General features: G+C 42.7%; 1 protein-coding gene across 2 annotated transcripts in view; it reads left to right on the forward strand.

The window, feature by feature from the left end:
• Positions 1-11,439, forward strand: part of LOC143213635 (dipeptidase 1) — a 146,505-nt gene extending 135,066 nt beyond the window's left edge. For both annotated transcript variants that reach the window (XM_076433695.1, XM_076433691.1), the window contains one exon: positions 9,827-11,439. In XM_076433695.1, the coding sequence (XP_076289810.1) occupies positions 9,827-9,943 (117 nt within the window). In that variant the 3' untranslated portion in view covers positions 9,944-11,439. The remainder of the gene's footprint in view (positions 1-9,826) is intronic.
• The last annotated feature ends 4,359 nt before the right edge of the window (positions 11,440-15,798 follow it).

The raw sequence follows: 15,798 nt of genomic DNA on the forward strand, positions 1-15,798 counted from the left end.
CTAATACTGAGTCTGTCACGTGCTAGGTAGTCCAGTCAATGAATGCTCATAAGGGGGGTGTAGAGGGAAATGGAAGGAACACAATTTTTAACTTTGGGACTTTGTTTGGACTAGTTAGGAGGTAAACATACTAAAAGTCCTACTCCTAGGAGGTGAGCGGAGTGCAGGGAGGCACGTAGAAGGTCCCCTATTTCGGTATTCCGGTTATATCTCGGAAACTGTGTGTCCTAGCGATAATACCATTCTATACCAAATTAAAGCTGACAAAATGTGCCACAAAATTGATTGGATTCAGTTTTTCGCTATCTCGCATAGTTTCCAAGATATCCGCGCTCAAAGTTCACTAATTGTGAAAAAGAAGAGCCTTATTTGACTAGCTATCTCTTCAGCACAATTAGTGGACTTTGAGCGTGGATATCTCGGAAACAATGCGTCCCAACGATAAGATCATTCTATACAAAATTAAAGCTGACAAAATGTGCCACAAAATTGATTGAATTCATTTTTTCGCTATCTCGCATAATTTCCAAGATATCCGCGCGTCTTATTGCTAGGACGCATAGTTTCCGAGATATCCGCGCTCAAAGTTCACGAATTGTGAAAAAAAAATTTTTGTCTTACTTGACTAGCTAACTCTTTAGCACAATTAGTGAACTTTGAGCGCGGATATCTCGGAAACTATGCGTAATAGCGAAAAATTGAATGCAATCAATTTTATGGCACATTTTATCAGCTTCAATTTTGTATGGAATGGTCTTATCGCTAGGACGCATAGTTTCCGAGATATAAGCGGAAAATCGAAAAAGGGGACCTTCTACGTGCCCCCCTGCACCTCGCTCACCTCCTAGGAGTGGAGACTTTTAATATGTTTACCTCCTAACTAGTCCAAACAGAGATCCAGAGTTAAAAATTATGTTCCTTCCATTTCCCTCTACAACTTTTCGTTGACTGGACTAAGGATCCATTTTGATTGAGGCTCCAGAGTGAATAGAATAGAGCGATCGACAGAAAGATCTCGGGTTCCAACTTGAATGGAACGCAAATATCAATCATTCATCCATTGCCATTACGTGATTGTTGTGTTATATTGTCATTTACTTCCTTTAGTCCAAACGTGCCGAGTATTAAAGTGAATTGTATGTGTTGCTTCATAGAAATTACAAGATTAAATGTATTCAAAATAACCTGGTAGCTTTATTAATCGTAAAACGTGAAACTTGAAGCCAGTTATTCGACTAGCGGTGGCGCGTATAGCGTTAAATTAAACATCGTCGAAGCTATTTCAACTGTCCATTCGATTAAAAAACGATCCGTAATCTCGTTGAATATTGATTTTCACGCGATAACACGATCATCGAACAGAAAATGTAGCAACTCGGGACGAGAACCGCGGGTTCTCGGGTTACATGTATCCTCCAGTATCATGCCGTTAAAATGTATCTCACGGGCAGAGAAGCTACCCGAAAATAGTCTAGATAATTGAACTACAGCCCGTGCTGCGTCGTCCTAAAAATATTCGAGCTCGCATCCCGTTTTTTCCCGGTGTGCTTGGTCAGCTGCAGGCGCAGGCCTCCTGGATCTGACAAGCACCCGAATAAGAGACGAATAGTAATTTGTATCGCGTCGTGACGTTGCATTTAAACCCACGGTTTTTACCAGCGGAACATTAATTTTAAACTTGCCCGGCTTTGCTTGTCCGTCGTTTCAGCGCGTCTTTTTGTCGGCCGCGGGCGTTCCTTCGCCCCCTCCCCCGCACGGTTCCACTCCATCGTAAAATATCCATTTGGCAGCGAATGAAATCAAAAGCAGGGGGCCCGCACGTTCCGAGAGGAAAAGCCCGCCCGGGCTCTCCGGTTCAACAGAATATTCCTCGTGTTACGCGGGCCGTGCGCTCGTAACGCGAGAAATTACGCGCGTAAACAGCGAACGTCGCGTTCGACGATCCTCGACGGCGTAACTGGCAGGAAATTACCGGCGATAATTTAATCACGGCCCCGAGGTGCGAACGACAATCGCAAAACCGAGTTTATCGGCGCGTGATTGTAACGAGGCCGACGTAACGGAAGGGGTTGCGTCATAATTGGGGTTACACCGCCATCGACGCGACGCCCACCAGCTCCGAAGAAATTCGAACCGACTCATCATCGGCGGAGGGCCCACTGTTTCAAGCGACAATGGCTGAACCATCCTATCGATCCAATTAACAGTCGCGTCGTTTGCCTCTGAATAGTAGGTACTGACTTCGGGCTTGTTCGAACACGGGCTCGAACACAGACAGCCAGAAAGGAAAAGGAATTACACGCGCGTAGTTGTAAAAGTAATTGGACTGAAATTCTATTTAAAATTTGATGAAGTACAGGGGAATGTATGTATGAGAAATTAGAGGATGGTACTCTTGTGTACGTCACTAACAATACCCTTCATATTATACACCCTTCTATTTACTAGGAACCTCGAAAATTTTTACCATTTGCATTCTTGATGGTAGCCGTTGGAACTTTTTCTTTTTCTCATCCCTCTTCCGTCCCTAGCCCATGGCCCTTTTGCATTTTTAAAAATCTCTCTCTCGGTCTCTCTCTCTCTCTCTCTCTCTCTCTCTCTCTCTCTCTCTCTCTTGGTATTTTCAACATTTTGCGTCCCCTTTAATAATATATCGTCTTTTCCTTCCAATTCAAATGACCTAGGGGAATATGGTGGCCCTCTGTATTCTGAGAAGACCCGTGGAACAACTTTTTTCTATTCCCTTTGTAATTGTAGCCCTTTACATTCCTAAGACCTTTGGTACTACAACATTCGTGTATTCCTACAACTCCTTGAAAACTCTTTACTTCTCGTATTTCTAAATACATAATATACTCCTCAAAAGAATTAAGGGATCACTTGTGCGAACCCGAAAATTGGTCCCACTTTTTGTGGGACTCAAGTTTTTGTATTCTCATAGATCCCTAGAATCGGTGGCCCTTTTCATCCCTGAAATCTCTGAAAGGATAATTTTGAGTATTTTCGCAATGATCTTGGAACGACCTCTGTAATATCAGACAAATCCTTGGAATGTTGTCGTTTATTCCATTGACCTTAATATTCCCTATAACCTTAGAAGTGTGGATTCTTGTTACTCCCCTATGATCCTTAGGGTCTTTCTCCTACTCCCACGGGTCTCCTAAAAGTTCTTTTTCATTGTTTACATTCCTGAGGCCGTTGGAGACACTTGGAGAAGTTATTTTGTAAACCTTCACAATTCTATGATCTTGGAAACAACTTTCAACCTTGACTCGGAAATAACCCTTTAGACATCTAACTACAATCAAGAATTAATGTAATACGAAAAACCAGCGGTAGTAACCCATCTCGCCTTGTACGAAGCTCGTTGCTTAACTTGATACATTTAATGGCTGTCTACATCTCCAGGTACCCAAAGTCTGCTACGACTACAGCGGAATAACTTTCGGTATACCTACAACAACTTTTGCTCTTTGCTAGTTGTTCCTGTTCCCTTGTAGTTCCTTCCACAAATCTTCCCACCAATTCACCCTAAACTTTTCCGGGTTCTTACGAACTATTTCAGTGTTGCTCAATTTAAATTCCCAGTTCATTCACCTACGGGTTCATCACAGTTCCACATTTGTACCACGACGAAATAATCCCTGATCACCGCACCAGGTAGAGTAATTGGGATCTAAAACAGGCAGATAAAGTAAATTACAAAGAAAACCGTAATCGCGTTCTCCCAAGAGGAATTCGACACATACAGCCGCGTCAAGAACGGTGTTAGACATTTTAGAGTGTTCTGGTAAATTCGTGTCCGACAGCAGAGAAGCGATTGGACAGTTTCCCGTGAAGAGAATGTTTCTCTTACGAGGGCGGGTTAGCTGCGTCCGGAGGTCCAGGAGACTACGTCAATTTCCAGCTCAAAGGGCCGGCAAGAGCACACCTTACCTGCAGCACACCTGGCCGTTTCTCTCTGTTTTGCGGGGCCGTGTCCGGGGCGGGAACCTTTGAACGATTTTAATTCCCAGCCTCGTTAGAATCCTCGGGCGCCGACTGCTCGTTACCAGCGGCGAGAAACGTCGTAATTGTTAAAACAATAGAGCCGTCTACCGCGGGAACCAGGTGGAGAACGATGACGGAACTACCCTTCGCCGTTCTGGAATTGGATTTCGACAGCGTTCCGGCGAAGCAACAACGAAATTCGAGGACTCTTTCGGATTATACCGTTTCCCGAAGACGGTCTCGCCTCGCGGAACCAACGGAGACGCTATCAGACATTGAATATTTATAGAACCTGTGCCCGGGGAAAATTCACTGGAAAATTGAAACTCTTTAATCGTATTCGAGCGACGCTGTACTCGTCCCCGTTCAAGTACTGGGTGTCCACAAATATCCTCCGCGATTACGAATCGGTATAACCGATGCAGACTCGTTGCAAAATGGTAAATTAACGAAAACAAAATGAAGCCAGTATATTAATATACTGGCTTCAACAATTTCGAGACAGTATTTTAGATACCTTTATGTAATCCCTTTAATTATGCCGAAAGTATCTGTGCGAATTAAAAGCATGGGAGGAGCGTGTGCTAGATAAAAGTGGTAACTGCATTTCCATACGGTTGAAATGTGTACCAAGTTTTAATGAGTAGCCTTTATTTACGCCGATAGCCTTGGAAGGGTTAAAGAAGATGGTCTACAGTAGCTCTTTAAAACTTCATGCACTTTAAAACTTCGCTCTTTAAAACTCTTTAACTCTACAAATTACAGCACGACTCTTTCGGTAGGTGATAAACCTTGAATTATCCTGGGAATGGAGTTATTCGAGATATTTTATCCAACAGAAATTAGTTTATGTTATCGGCGCACAGGTTCGATCCAAAATCAGAACAAAGCAATTTTGCAATTTAAAATATTTTTCTAAACGTTTCGATCCAAGAATGGATCATCTTCAAGAGAATTTTGCGTCTGAAAAATACTGAATATTGTACTGAGTGTTTCACAAGATCAATAATAACCACAACATAATTTTTCAACGTACTTGCTATGTGTAAATTGTTTATAAGTGTATAAATTTGCAACTGTATTACATGCTGGCACGAACTAAACTGAACCGTGTGAACGTTAAGAGAGAACCAATGCACAAAAACAAATTGATTCAATTCAGTTTTTCGCTATCTCGCATAGTTTCCGAAATATCTGCGCTCAAAGTTCACGAATTGTACTGAAGAGTTAGCTAGTCAAGTAAGGCAAAAATTTCTTTTTCACATTCCGTGTATTGTACGATCATAGATAGTGACTCGTTTGTAATCGAGACTATTCGTGGGCACCCAGTACTTTTTGAAATCCAAGACGGTTCAAAGCAAAAGATCGAATATCTAGCAAATTCTGACACGGAAAGTAAAATAGTGGACGATCAAACCGCTGAATAATAGCTAAAGCTACCGAAGGATCGATCTCAGGATGATCATAGGATTCGGTAAAGTTTCTGCGGACCTGCAGCAACGTCAGCCCGAATTTCGATGCTCGATACACGCCGCGCCGGAGCGCTCTGATAAATGTGCAAAGCTCCTGGGGATCGCTGCGCAGAGAGCTCCCAGTAATCTGAATACCCGTAGAATGCAATTATTCCGATTTCTGTAGAATTAGCAACCTAAAACGTACTGATAAAGTGCAATACACACCGATAAAGGATTCGCCCTGCAGAATGATTTTAGAACCATTAATGGGAAGCAGTTTCGATGCAGATTTTACAGCTGGACTTCGCATATTTATTCGCTCAAGTGCTCAATTCGGAAGGAGAATTTTTTCGGTATTTTTCGAAGTAACCCTCATATACTCCTCAGAAATAGTGGCATAACAGATCTCGGTATAATAATCGCCCGTCATTGCTCCACACTTTAAATTAAAAAATTATCTTTCGCTTATGGCGTGAAATTTAAAAAGCAAAGGAAGCGTAATTGGTGCAAGAAAGTCTCCCCCTGTCTTCCGCAGCTTATAAAATGATGAAAATGAAGATATTGCGAGTACTTACAAGAAATATTACTGAAAAACGTCTCCACGACAGATTGCGTTCTTTCTGCCCGCAACGAAGTCGCTACGACGATCCCCGCCAACCTTCGTCGTCAAAGTGATCTTAAACGAACATTTCTTGAGCTGAATCTCTTCGAGAGCACAGAAAGCGAAGTAATTTGCCGTTTAAAGAAATTCATCGTTCGGAGAGCGGTCTACGGGAGGGAAGATCGAGGACGGCGCGGCGCTTCAATAAAATGCGGTTTACACGAGGAAAAATGAGAACGCTCCAGTTCGGTGTAGAAACGGTGCGTTTTATGGTGAACGCGGGCGCGTTGCGGCGACCAGAGTAATTTACAGGGCTGGCCATAGTTCGTCACGGGGAAATATGCGCTGTCTTCAGAAACAGATAAAACGCAGCGACGCGTTAAAAAAAATATACGGTGCTCCCGTGCGCTATCTCGCGACTCCGAACGGCCGAGATGACCGATGACGCGTACCGCCGCGAAATAAAGGGCCTCGTTACGGCTCAAAGGGCGTTGTAGGGAAGCGAGAGGAGAGAAAAAACGAGGATGATGCCGCGTTTGATTAAAACAGTAGAGAATTTATGGACAATATCTTCGGCGAGACGGCCCGGCCGGCCGTCATTGCCCCGAGGAATCATCTCAGCGTCCATTAACATTTTAATTTCCCCGACGATTCCTCCGGGGCGTCTCCAGCGCCTTGGTGAATGTTACCAGCCCGACGACGACGAAAGAGAGAGAGAGAGAGAGGAGGGGTTGCAGAGGAAACAGAAGGAATTCAATTTAAAGATAAAACGACGGGTCGGCAGGCGCACGCATTACGGCACGGAGACGTTCGTAATGTTGCCGGGCGATGCTTTATCACGAAGATTCGCGAAACGCGACGCCGGTAATAAAGCGGGATTTGATTACAGCCGGAATTGTAGCATCAAACACGCGACTTGTCCACCACAATCCGGTTTCTTTGTTCACGGTTAATCCATTCGGAGATCCTTACGGGCAATCAACTTTTTACGTCTGCTCGACCGCGTTACGCAAACGATACACTTAAATCGGTATTAGCGTGGAGATCTCCAGTCTGAATGCAACCTCGAAGCTCTCCAGACACCGTGTTGATATTTTTCCGGATAGCTCGGGTTGTAAAGGCTGGCCAGAAATGACCGGAGCCGCGGTCTTTCCGAGGGATGCTACCCCGTGATGGGTTCCCTTAATCCCTTTTAGAAGAGAAATGCTCCAGGGAAAATTTTCTTGCGGACGGTAGCGCCGAGCCAAGTTTATGTGGTTCGCTCAATGACGTGAGGCATGTTTAGAAACATTCTGGGAGGTCTTGTGTGCTGCTCCTTTGTTCGGTTTCTTAGGATGTCTTTGACCGATGTCTTTGATCACAAAATTGTCCTTTCATGGATTACGTTCTCGTCGTAAATTCTTATGTCCATCGTTTTTGAACGAATACATTTCTGTGTGGAAAGGAGTATAACGTTTTAGGAATGCTTTTCGCTTTTTTGTTCATCTTCTTGGGATGTCTTTGACACCGACGTCTTTGATCGCAAGACTCTCTTCATGGATCGCATTTTTATATCCAACTCTTATGTTAATTGTTTTCGAACGATATAGATTACTAGTGAATCTCTGAATACCCTGTATATGAGGATTAGTACTAATTAGTTCGCATGAATGAGGTTCTGTGGTCCAGGGATGAAAAGGCGATCACAGGCTGGCGCCAACAGTAGATCCAGCTAACAAAAGCGTCGAATCGAGACGCAATGTATCTGGTCGACTGGTGTCGGCGATGTAGCAGACAAAAAGCGGCGCGCATAAAGATCGGGCTGGTACGACCTTCGAGGAGCAAAGTAAGAAGAAGTGGCGATGTGTCGAATAAAAAGCAATAACCATCAACCTTCGTCTTCCGGAACCGTTCGCCCCCCTACCCGGCGCTCGATGTTCGCAGAAATATGTTTCGCGCGGCGCTAAAGGAGAGCTGTACGCTCCGAGGGGATGAGAGACGCCTATGCACGGGCTGTTCAACGATTAAAAAGCAAAAACACGAGACAGGATAGAAAAAAGGCGGGTTCGGGCCGAAGAAAAAATAAAAGCGTTGTGAACATCGGTTACGCGTTCGCCGAGCGTCGAAAGCCTCGGGCCGACCGTAATGGCCGTGGAAGGTTAATGGGCTTACCGAAAATTGATGGTGGCTGTGCAGGGTCGCATGAAATACGCGCACCGCGAACTTTTTCCCTTGCCGGATGGCTTTCGCCATACAATCCCCTCTCCCCTTCCCTTGTCTCGCTCTACTCTCTCCCTCTTTCTCTCTTTCTCTTTTTCTCTGCTCTACATTTCCTTTTTTCCCGCCGGCCGACGATGGCCAAGCGTGATTTTTCCTGAGAATATTCGCGACGCCATGTGCACCGTACGAGTTTCGGGCCGACCTCGCTCCACGAGCTTTCAGGAACCCGAACCTCCGTGGAAATTGATTGGCTTTTTTCTGCCCCAGCCATCGGTATCGGGAGAATTTCCGTTTCGCTTAAAAAATCTCTAGTGCACACTTCCCAACGCACGATGCCCAATACACAACTGTCCCGGCTCTCGGCTCTGCATTCCTTACTGCTCGTATTATAGCACGGTATAGAAGGATGTAGAGTGTTCCGGGATATACTATACATATTTCTACACTGGTTTATGAGATGCAAAACTGTTCTGGAGAAGGTAAAAATTGAAATAAAAACGTGGTAAATTACGAGACGATGAAGTTTTAGTTATTCTCGCATACATTGCCCTATTACTGAAGTGGTCTTTACTATTGGCACGCGTCTAAGGATTGTTTATTGTATTGGGTCGTAACGTGAATAAGTTCGGTTAATACAACCGAATACGCATCACAAATACTTTCTGCATCGACTACATGAAACAGAAGTTGAATAGAAATTTCTTTGCTTCCTTAATCATTTTCATATGTTGAATATAAAATATTCTGAATTACTTTTTAAGTATTCTGGTAGTCTCAATTTGTCCCAATTTGAACCCAATTTTGTATCTTTTATTAGTTGTTCGAAAATTTAAATACAATTTAAAGACAATGTACAGGGCCTGTCCGAAAAGTAATGCGACCACATTTTTTTTTAAATCTATTGAACATATGAGTACAAACCTTTAAAATTCTTCAGAGTAGGACCCTTGGGCGTCGACACATTTTTTCCAGCGCGATTTCCATGCTTCGTATGCCCCTGGAAGGTGTTTTTTGGAACCTCTCGTAGTACCCTCGTCGCAGCCTCGTCGAGCACTTCCAACCAAAACTTTTCCGTAGATTAGGGGGAAAACAGTAAACGGTACTTCTTAGTTGAATCACAACACTTCCTCAACCCCCGCGTATAGTCCTGACTTGTCTCCCGCCGACTTCTTATTGTTTCCAAAAATTAAAAATGTGCCAAAAGCATGCCATTTTGAAAGCGTGGAACGCGTCGAAGAGGCTGTGACGAAGGGTACTACGAGAGGTTCCAAAAAACGCCTTCCAGGGAGCATACGAAGCATGGAAAATCGCGCTGGAAAAAGTGTGTCGACTTTAAAGAAATTTAAAGGTTTGTACCCATAAGTTTAATAGATTTTTTTTTAAATATGGTTGCATTACTTTCCGGACAGACCCTGTATTTAAAGACAATATATTTAAATACAATTTTTGCCCAACACTGAAACTAGTGAAAACCGCAATTATTGTTGTACCAACCTAATAAAATAATCTGAACAATTTCATGGTGAAAACAAGAATGTGCTGCGTTCCGTTACACTAATCAAGGAAATCTTTTAATCTGCAGGTTCGTGACGAGATGGCAGCGGAAGGGATCGAGCCCCTCGAGGAAGAAATTCCATACGGTGACATAAGAGGTCGAGATTACTGCCGCTACAACGTAAAGCGACTGATGGCGCCGTAAGAGGACGTCTTTCGACCGGAAGAATAGGGGCGGGAAGGAAGAAATAGGAGAATCGCGAGAATCGAAAGATCGTTGTCTGAGAGAGCGGAGACTGTTCGTCGGGATGGTCTCGATTCGCGCGCGGCCTCGCGTCAGCGAATGCCTCCTTTCTCTACGATCTTTTCTTCGCGTTGTAAGTAGATAGGCAAACTCGATCTTCGCCGATGATTTCGGAGACGCGGACAATGTCTGCCAGGGGCAACGACCACGCGACAGGAAAAAGGAAGAAACCCTTTCGAGATGGGGAAAAGAGCCGAGGACGAAGGGTCCCGCGTCCTCGAAGAGCAACGCGCGAGAACGTGTTTGAGTTGCACTCAACGACTTCCTCGTCGATGCTGGAACCAAAACTGTTCTAGTCAATAATAATTAATACTATTATACGAAAACAATGTACACATTATGACCGATCTCGCGAGCGAGTGATACTGTTCCGTGTGCGAGTGTGAGTGTGAGAAGCAACGATGCTTGTACATATGGTACCTGAAGTCGATGAACATATTGATCCTCCGGTGTCGCGCGGACCGGCCGGCGAACGATTCGGAATTTTCTGGAGTCGATTCTGTTGCTTTTTCCGGGAGTCGTTTGTTCGAGATGTTGCGAGAGAGTGAGAAAGAGAGAGAGAGAGAGAGAGAGAGAGAGAGAGAGAGAGAGAGAGAGAGAGAGAGAGAGAGAGAGAGAGAGAAAGAGAAAGAGTGTGTGTGTGTATGTGTGAAGCGTCGAGTATCTGTCTTTTACAGAATCAAAGACGTGGCCGGTTTGTTTGCTCGGCTAGAGGAGGGGGACTAGATATGGGGTTAGACTTTGAAGGAGCTGAGGAAAAAAAGGAAGAAGAAGAAGAAGAAGAAGATGATGGTTGACAAGACGTCAACGCGTACTGCCAGTACTTTCCTACGATTTTGCACGATCGAAGTTGACCACGCGCGTCGCTGTATATCATGTTCACGATTCGATGACTATCGACACGCGTCTCGTTAATCGTAAACCACCACTTTAAGACTCGTATATTGTATTAAACGCACCAGAATAATATCCTTTCTTAACGATGTTTTTACACTCGAGAACTTTTAATATAGCCGAGAAAATTTTAAGGACTGCATCGAGAATAAAAAACGAATAAAATATGAAAAAAAAGAATATAAAGAGAAGAAGAGACATATTGAATATGATGACGAATCATCAACTTCCCTCGTGCCATCGATACCATGCATTGGTCGTTGATATAATTCACTCGAGCGACTCATCTAAATTTTCCGTTCCGATTCTACAAACAAAAGAAAAATGTATGAGACTTGTTTCGTATCGATCGATCAATTTACGACCATTCGTGTGCAAGTAGTCGTGATCAACGAAGCGGCCAGCCTCGTGAGTATATGCTAACATTTCAAACGTTACTGATACCCGAAATAAACGTGGCGACCGAGCGAAAATACGGTCGTTGTTCAACTGACGTTGTTCAATTGGTCTTTCTTTTTATTACCCCTCCCATGCGATGCTATTTATATGTTATACTGAAGCTTTCAAGCGTGTTTTATGCAGAAAATTCGAACAGTATATAAATTCTGGATTGAATGGGTGCATTATTTTCGTAACAAAGTAAATGTATTTAGTGAGGTTATTTCCATTGTTTTCAACGAACATTTCCGGCCAAATTACACTCAATTCTTCCTCCTTTCTTCCATCGCTCAAGAAATTCCATAAATTCAGTATTTAATAAATGCATTGTTCCCTCGGCAAGATAAAAATACAGAAAATAAATCAGCGGCATCTCCTGCTCGGAAATGTAATACAGGACGGCGGAGGATAGTCCTTTTCCGTTGTCAGGATAAAAGTGGACGAGAATGGAAAATTGCCGAGTGCTACACGCGATACAATAGTGACGCAGAAGACAAAGCTGGAGCCGGAAGTCACTGTCCAGCGAAATAAACACCGGTTGTAAATGAAGCGCAACGATTCTACAAATTACGAGTAACAAAGGGCCCGCGCTCGTTGCTGATTCACGCAACGCGTAGGAGCCAATCAAGTGCAAAGCACACGCGTTGAAATCGTAAACGCAGGCCCGGTTTATTGGCATTTCGGGATCGTACGTGCTGCAAATTCCAACCGGGGCTTGATTAGATTCTCGTTCCCGCGGATTTGATGATGGCTGATTACCTATCAATCGGATGAATCAATCAGGCCCCGAACAAAGTTTCGCACAATGCGGATATTGATCGTTCGAGTTTTATTCTCGATCGGCCTGACGTGCCTCGCAATTATCGCATGTCCAGTGAATTCTCCAGTTATTTCCGTCGATGCGTACAGTGCCGCCGGCACTGGAAAAGTCTGTTGAAAAATGTTAAAAAGGAGACTTTTACTCATTCCGACACCTCGTGGTGACTAAAATAACAAATGTTTAATTCTGCTGAAATACAACCGTTTACTAAACTCGACTATCAGCTCGGTGCATAAGAAATTTCAGATTCTACAAAGCTTGCAATATCCGTGTTGCTAAATAAAATATGAAATCGTATGGCAGCAGAGAATAAAACAAATCAAACTGCAAAAGTTTCGAGGTTTTCTGGTACGTATATGGAAGCTGCGCATAATATTGAAGCAGCTTTTAGAGCAGGGGTGGCCAACCTTCTGTATAAATTTTTTTCACATATGAGTTCAGATGTGCCATACAAACTCGAGCACTTTTTCTATCTTCTTACGTTCATTGTTGCGGTTGGAAAATAGGAATAGGGATAGGATCTGCTTCGGTTAGGGGAGGAAACGGGATAACTCAATCACGCAACTAAATTAATTAACTTATGTTAGTTGAAAAGATACACGTTCATTGGAGAACCAATCTACAATAGTGAGAAATGATCTTTTGGACGAGAGGGCGATCGCTGTCATTAGTGTTCTTTCTCGAGAATTCTTTCTCGAGAAATTTTATAATTGGTTATTTCTCATTTTAGTCCAGTCAACGAAAAGTTGTAGAGGGAAATGGAAGGAACACAATTTTTAACTTTGGAACATTATTTGGACTTAGTTAGGAGGTAAACATACTAAAAGTCCCCACTCCTAGGAGGTGAGCGAGGTGCAGGGGGGCACATAGAAGGTCCCCTTTTTCGGTTTTTCGCTTATATCTCGGAAACTATACGTCCTAGCGATAACACTATTCCATACAAAATTAAAGCTGACAAAAAGTGCCACAAGATCGATTGGATTCAGTTTTTCGCTATCTTGCATGGTTTCCGAAATATCTAGATATAGTCGAGATATAATCGAGCTTGAACCATTCGATAGCCTACCCAAAAAGACCCCTCTCTGACAAGTTCAGCCCCATATCTCATCTGTAAGGGTAGTTATTGAGAAAAATCGAAATGCCAGTTTTTGGCCCATTTTCCCTATATATTGACAATTAAAAATTCTGAAAAAAATCTGACACATTTTGGATATCAAAAAAATTAGAAAAGTAAAAACTGAAAAACACGAAAAAAATCGAAAAAATGCAGTATAGATTGTCTGATTCTACATTAGGGTGGATTTATAGTGGAGCAGCGAGGTGAGCTGTGCGGTGAAAAAAAAGAAGAACAAAGAAAATACATATGTACTTTTTCATTAGTATGTGTCGAAATGTTGTCACGAATGCTGGTTTCTTTTCACCGCGCCGCTATCATCGATGCTCGCAGCTCCACTATAAATCCACCCTTACAATTAGACGTATTATGCTTCTTAAGAAGTCATTTCAAAACAAAAGCGTAATGTTTCATTTTATCAAAGTTTGGTTTTAAATAAATAAATTTATCGGTTATATTTATAGCATCTATTTTTCCTCGTTTTTAAAGTAATGTACATATGTATTGGACCTTGGACAGGAATAAACATTGAGTTAAAGTTTTTTGCGCTTTCGATAAATATCATCAACGATATTCCAAATATCATAAGTTTTCCAATATTTTTTTCTTTTATTAAAAATTCTAGAGAATTCTCGAGAAATGTAGTCTCATTTCTCATTTCTCGAGAAATGCAAAAACTTGAGAAATCAGGAACACTAGCTGTCATGAACACTTCAATTCCCATCCTATAATTGTAAACTGTCAAAAAATTGCGACGAATTGATGAGTAAGAAAGCTGCATAAATTCAACTGAGAGCTCTCAGGTGTTGAAAATATGAAGATGGATTCAGTTATGGCGCCTACTTCAAAAGAATAAGTATAGGTGCAAGGATCCAATGCGCCACAGGTTGGCCACCCTTGTTTCAGAGGATTCATCCTGCCCAACAGTGGGGATCTACTTTCAAAACCTGTTCAACTTCGTTCTTGTTTCCCAATGGATGCATACCTGAGCATATCTGGCTTGACAAACATTGAATTTAATAAAAATGTAGACACTGAAAGATCGATTCGAAATTGGAATATCTCTTGTGCAGTTACCTAATATATTAACACTTTACCTACCGGAAGCTTATTAATAGGATTTTCAATAATTTTGCTGTACCAAAAGGAAGCATAGAAATTTTCTTTTTACATTGCAATCTTAAATGAAACTATTAGATTACATTATTGAGGGTGTCTTGTTAGTTCATAATGAAAATTGCTGTTACTATTGATGGTTCCATTAAAAAGTGTTTTGCCATGAACCATAGATTTTTCAAAATTGTGCAATAATCACCGGCCGGTAATGTGTTAAAAAAAAGCTTTTAATCTTTCTTTGTTTATTACATAGTTGGCTAACTTACTGAAAATTGCGTCTTATAATCTGTCTTTTCATCGTAACTCTTCCTCGTTTCCCTTATTGCTCGATACAATAAAGGCGGCCACTTTTTCGCCGCGGAAGAAGGCAACGTTAACGTCATCCGAAAGTCACGAAGCGGAAGTTTAAATCAGATTCGCGGGCCGCAAGGGTAACGAGTTTTCGCTTTCTAATCGTTTAAAAGTGGCCGGGACAAAAGTGTCCCGCGAAAGTTTTAAAGGCGGGGAAAGGACGGAGACGAGCGAAAAGGAGTGCCGGAGGAGCAACGTTCCCCCGGTGATAATTAATTTCCACCCCCCGCGTCGGCCGCCCTAACGAGCTCGTTAAAAAGTTTTGACACGTTTAGACCCGGATTCGACTGTGCAAAAACCATTTAAGACTCTTCCCTCGGCGGCCCGTCGCTGAATGAACAGTCTGTCTGCTCGTTCAGGCTCCCATCGCTAACGGACCACCCTCGCTCCATTTCGCTTTCACCCTCTCTCACACGAAGCTGATCTTTTCGCGCGCAATAAAATATTCCTCGCTAAAAGGTGCCGACGACGACGCAGAATTACATACATGCTTTCATGAAACCTTGGAACTGTAAACGAACTTGAATATTCTACCCCGTCACATTATTTTTCTTTCTCTATCTCTTACTCTTGATTTAACCTTGTTTCCTCGTGATTCGTACACTTTCAAAAGAATTCGTGTTTCAAAAGATCAAGCTACTTTAAATTCAAGACACGTCAAGAAGTGATCATTTAAGATTTATAGTCCGATTCGTGCGAGATGAGAACTGTCTAATTAGAAATCTGTTCATTCGATTAATTCGCCAGAAATTGAATAAACGATTTTAATACTCTGAGTCAAAATAGACATAAAATCCGCAGTCACTCTGAACGGTAAAAAATCCATACAAATTCTGTACCCAGTCACAAACGATCTCGGAGCATTGCTCCGCCTGAAACTAATATTTGCTGGTTGCGGATTAATTTTAGCCGACGATCGTGACGCGACGGGGTTAACCAAGCCGAAGATCGGCTGACAACCGAGCAGAGGCAAAAGTAGATTGGATAAGGGGGTCGAAGAAGAAAGAAGTCTCTCGAAACAGC

Source organism: Lasioglossum baleicum, chromosome 1 (assembly GCF_051020765.1).
Source record: "Lasioglossum baleicum chromosome 1, iyLasBale1, whole genome shotgun sequence".
NCBI classification, from domain to species: domain Eukaryota; kingdom Metazoa; phylum Arthropoda; class Insecta; order Hymenoptera; family Halictidae; genus Lasioglossum; species Lasioglossum baleicum.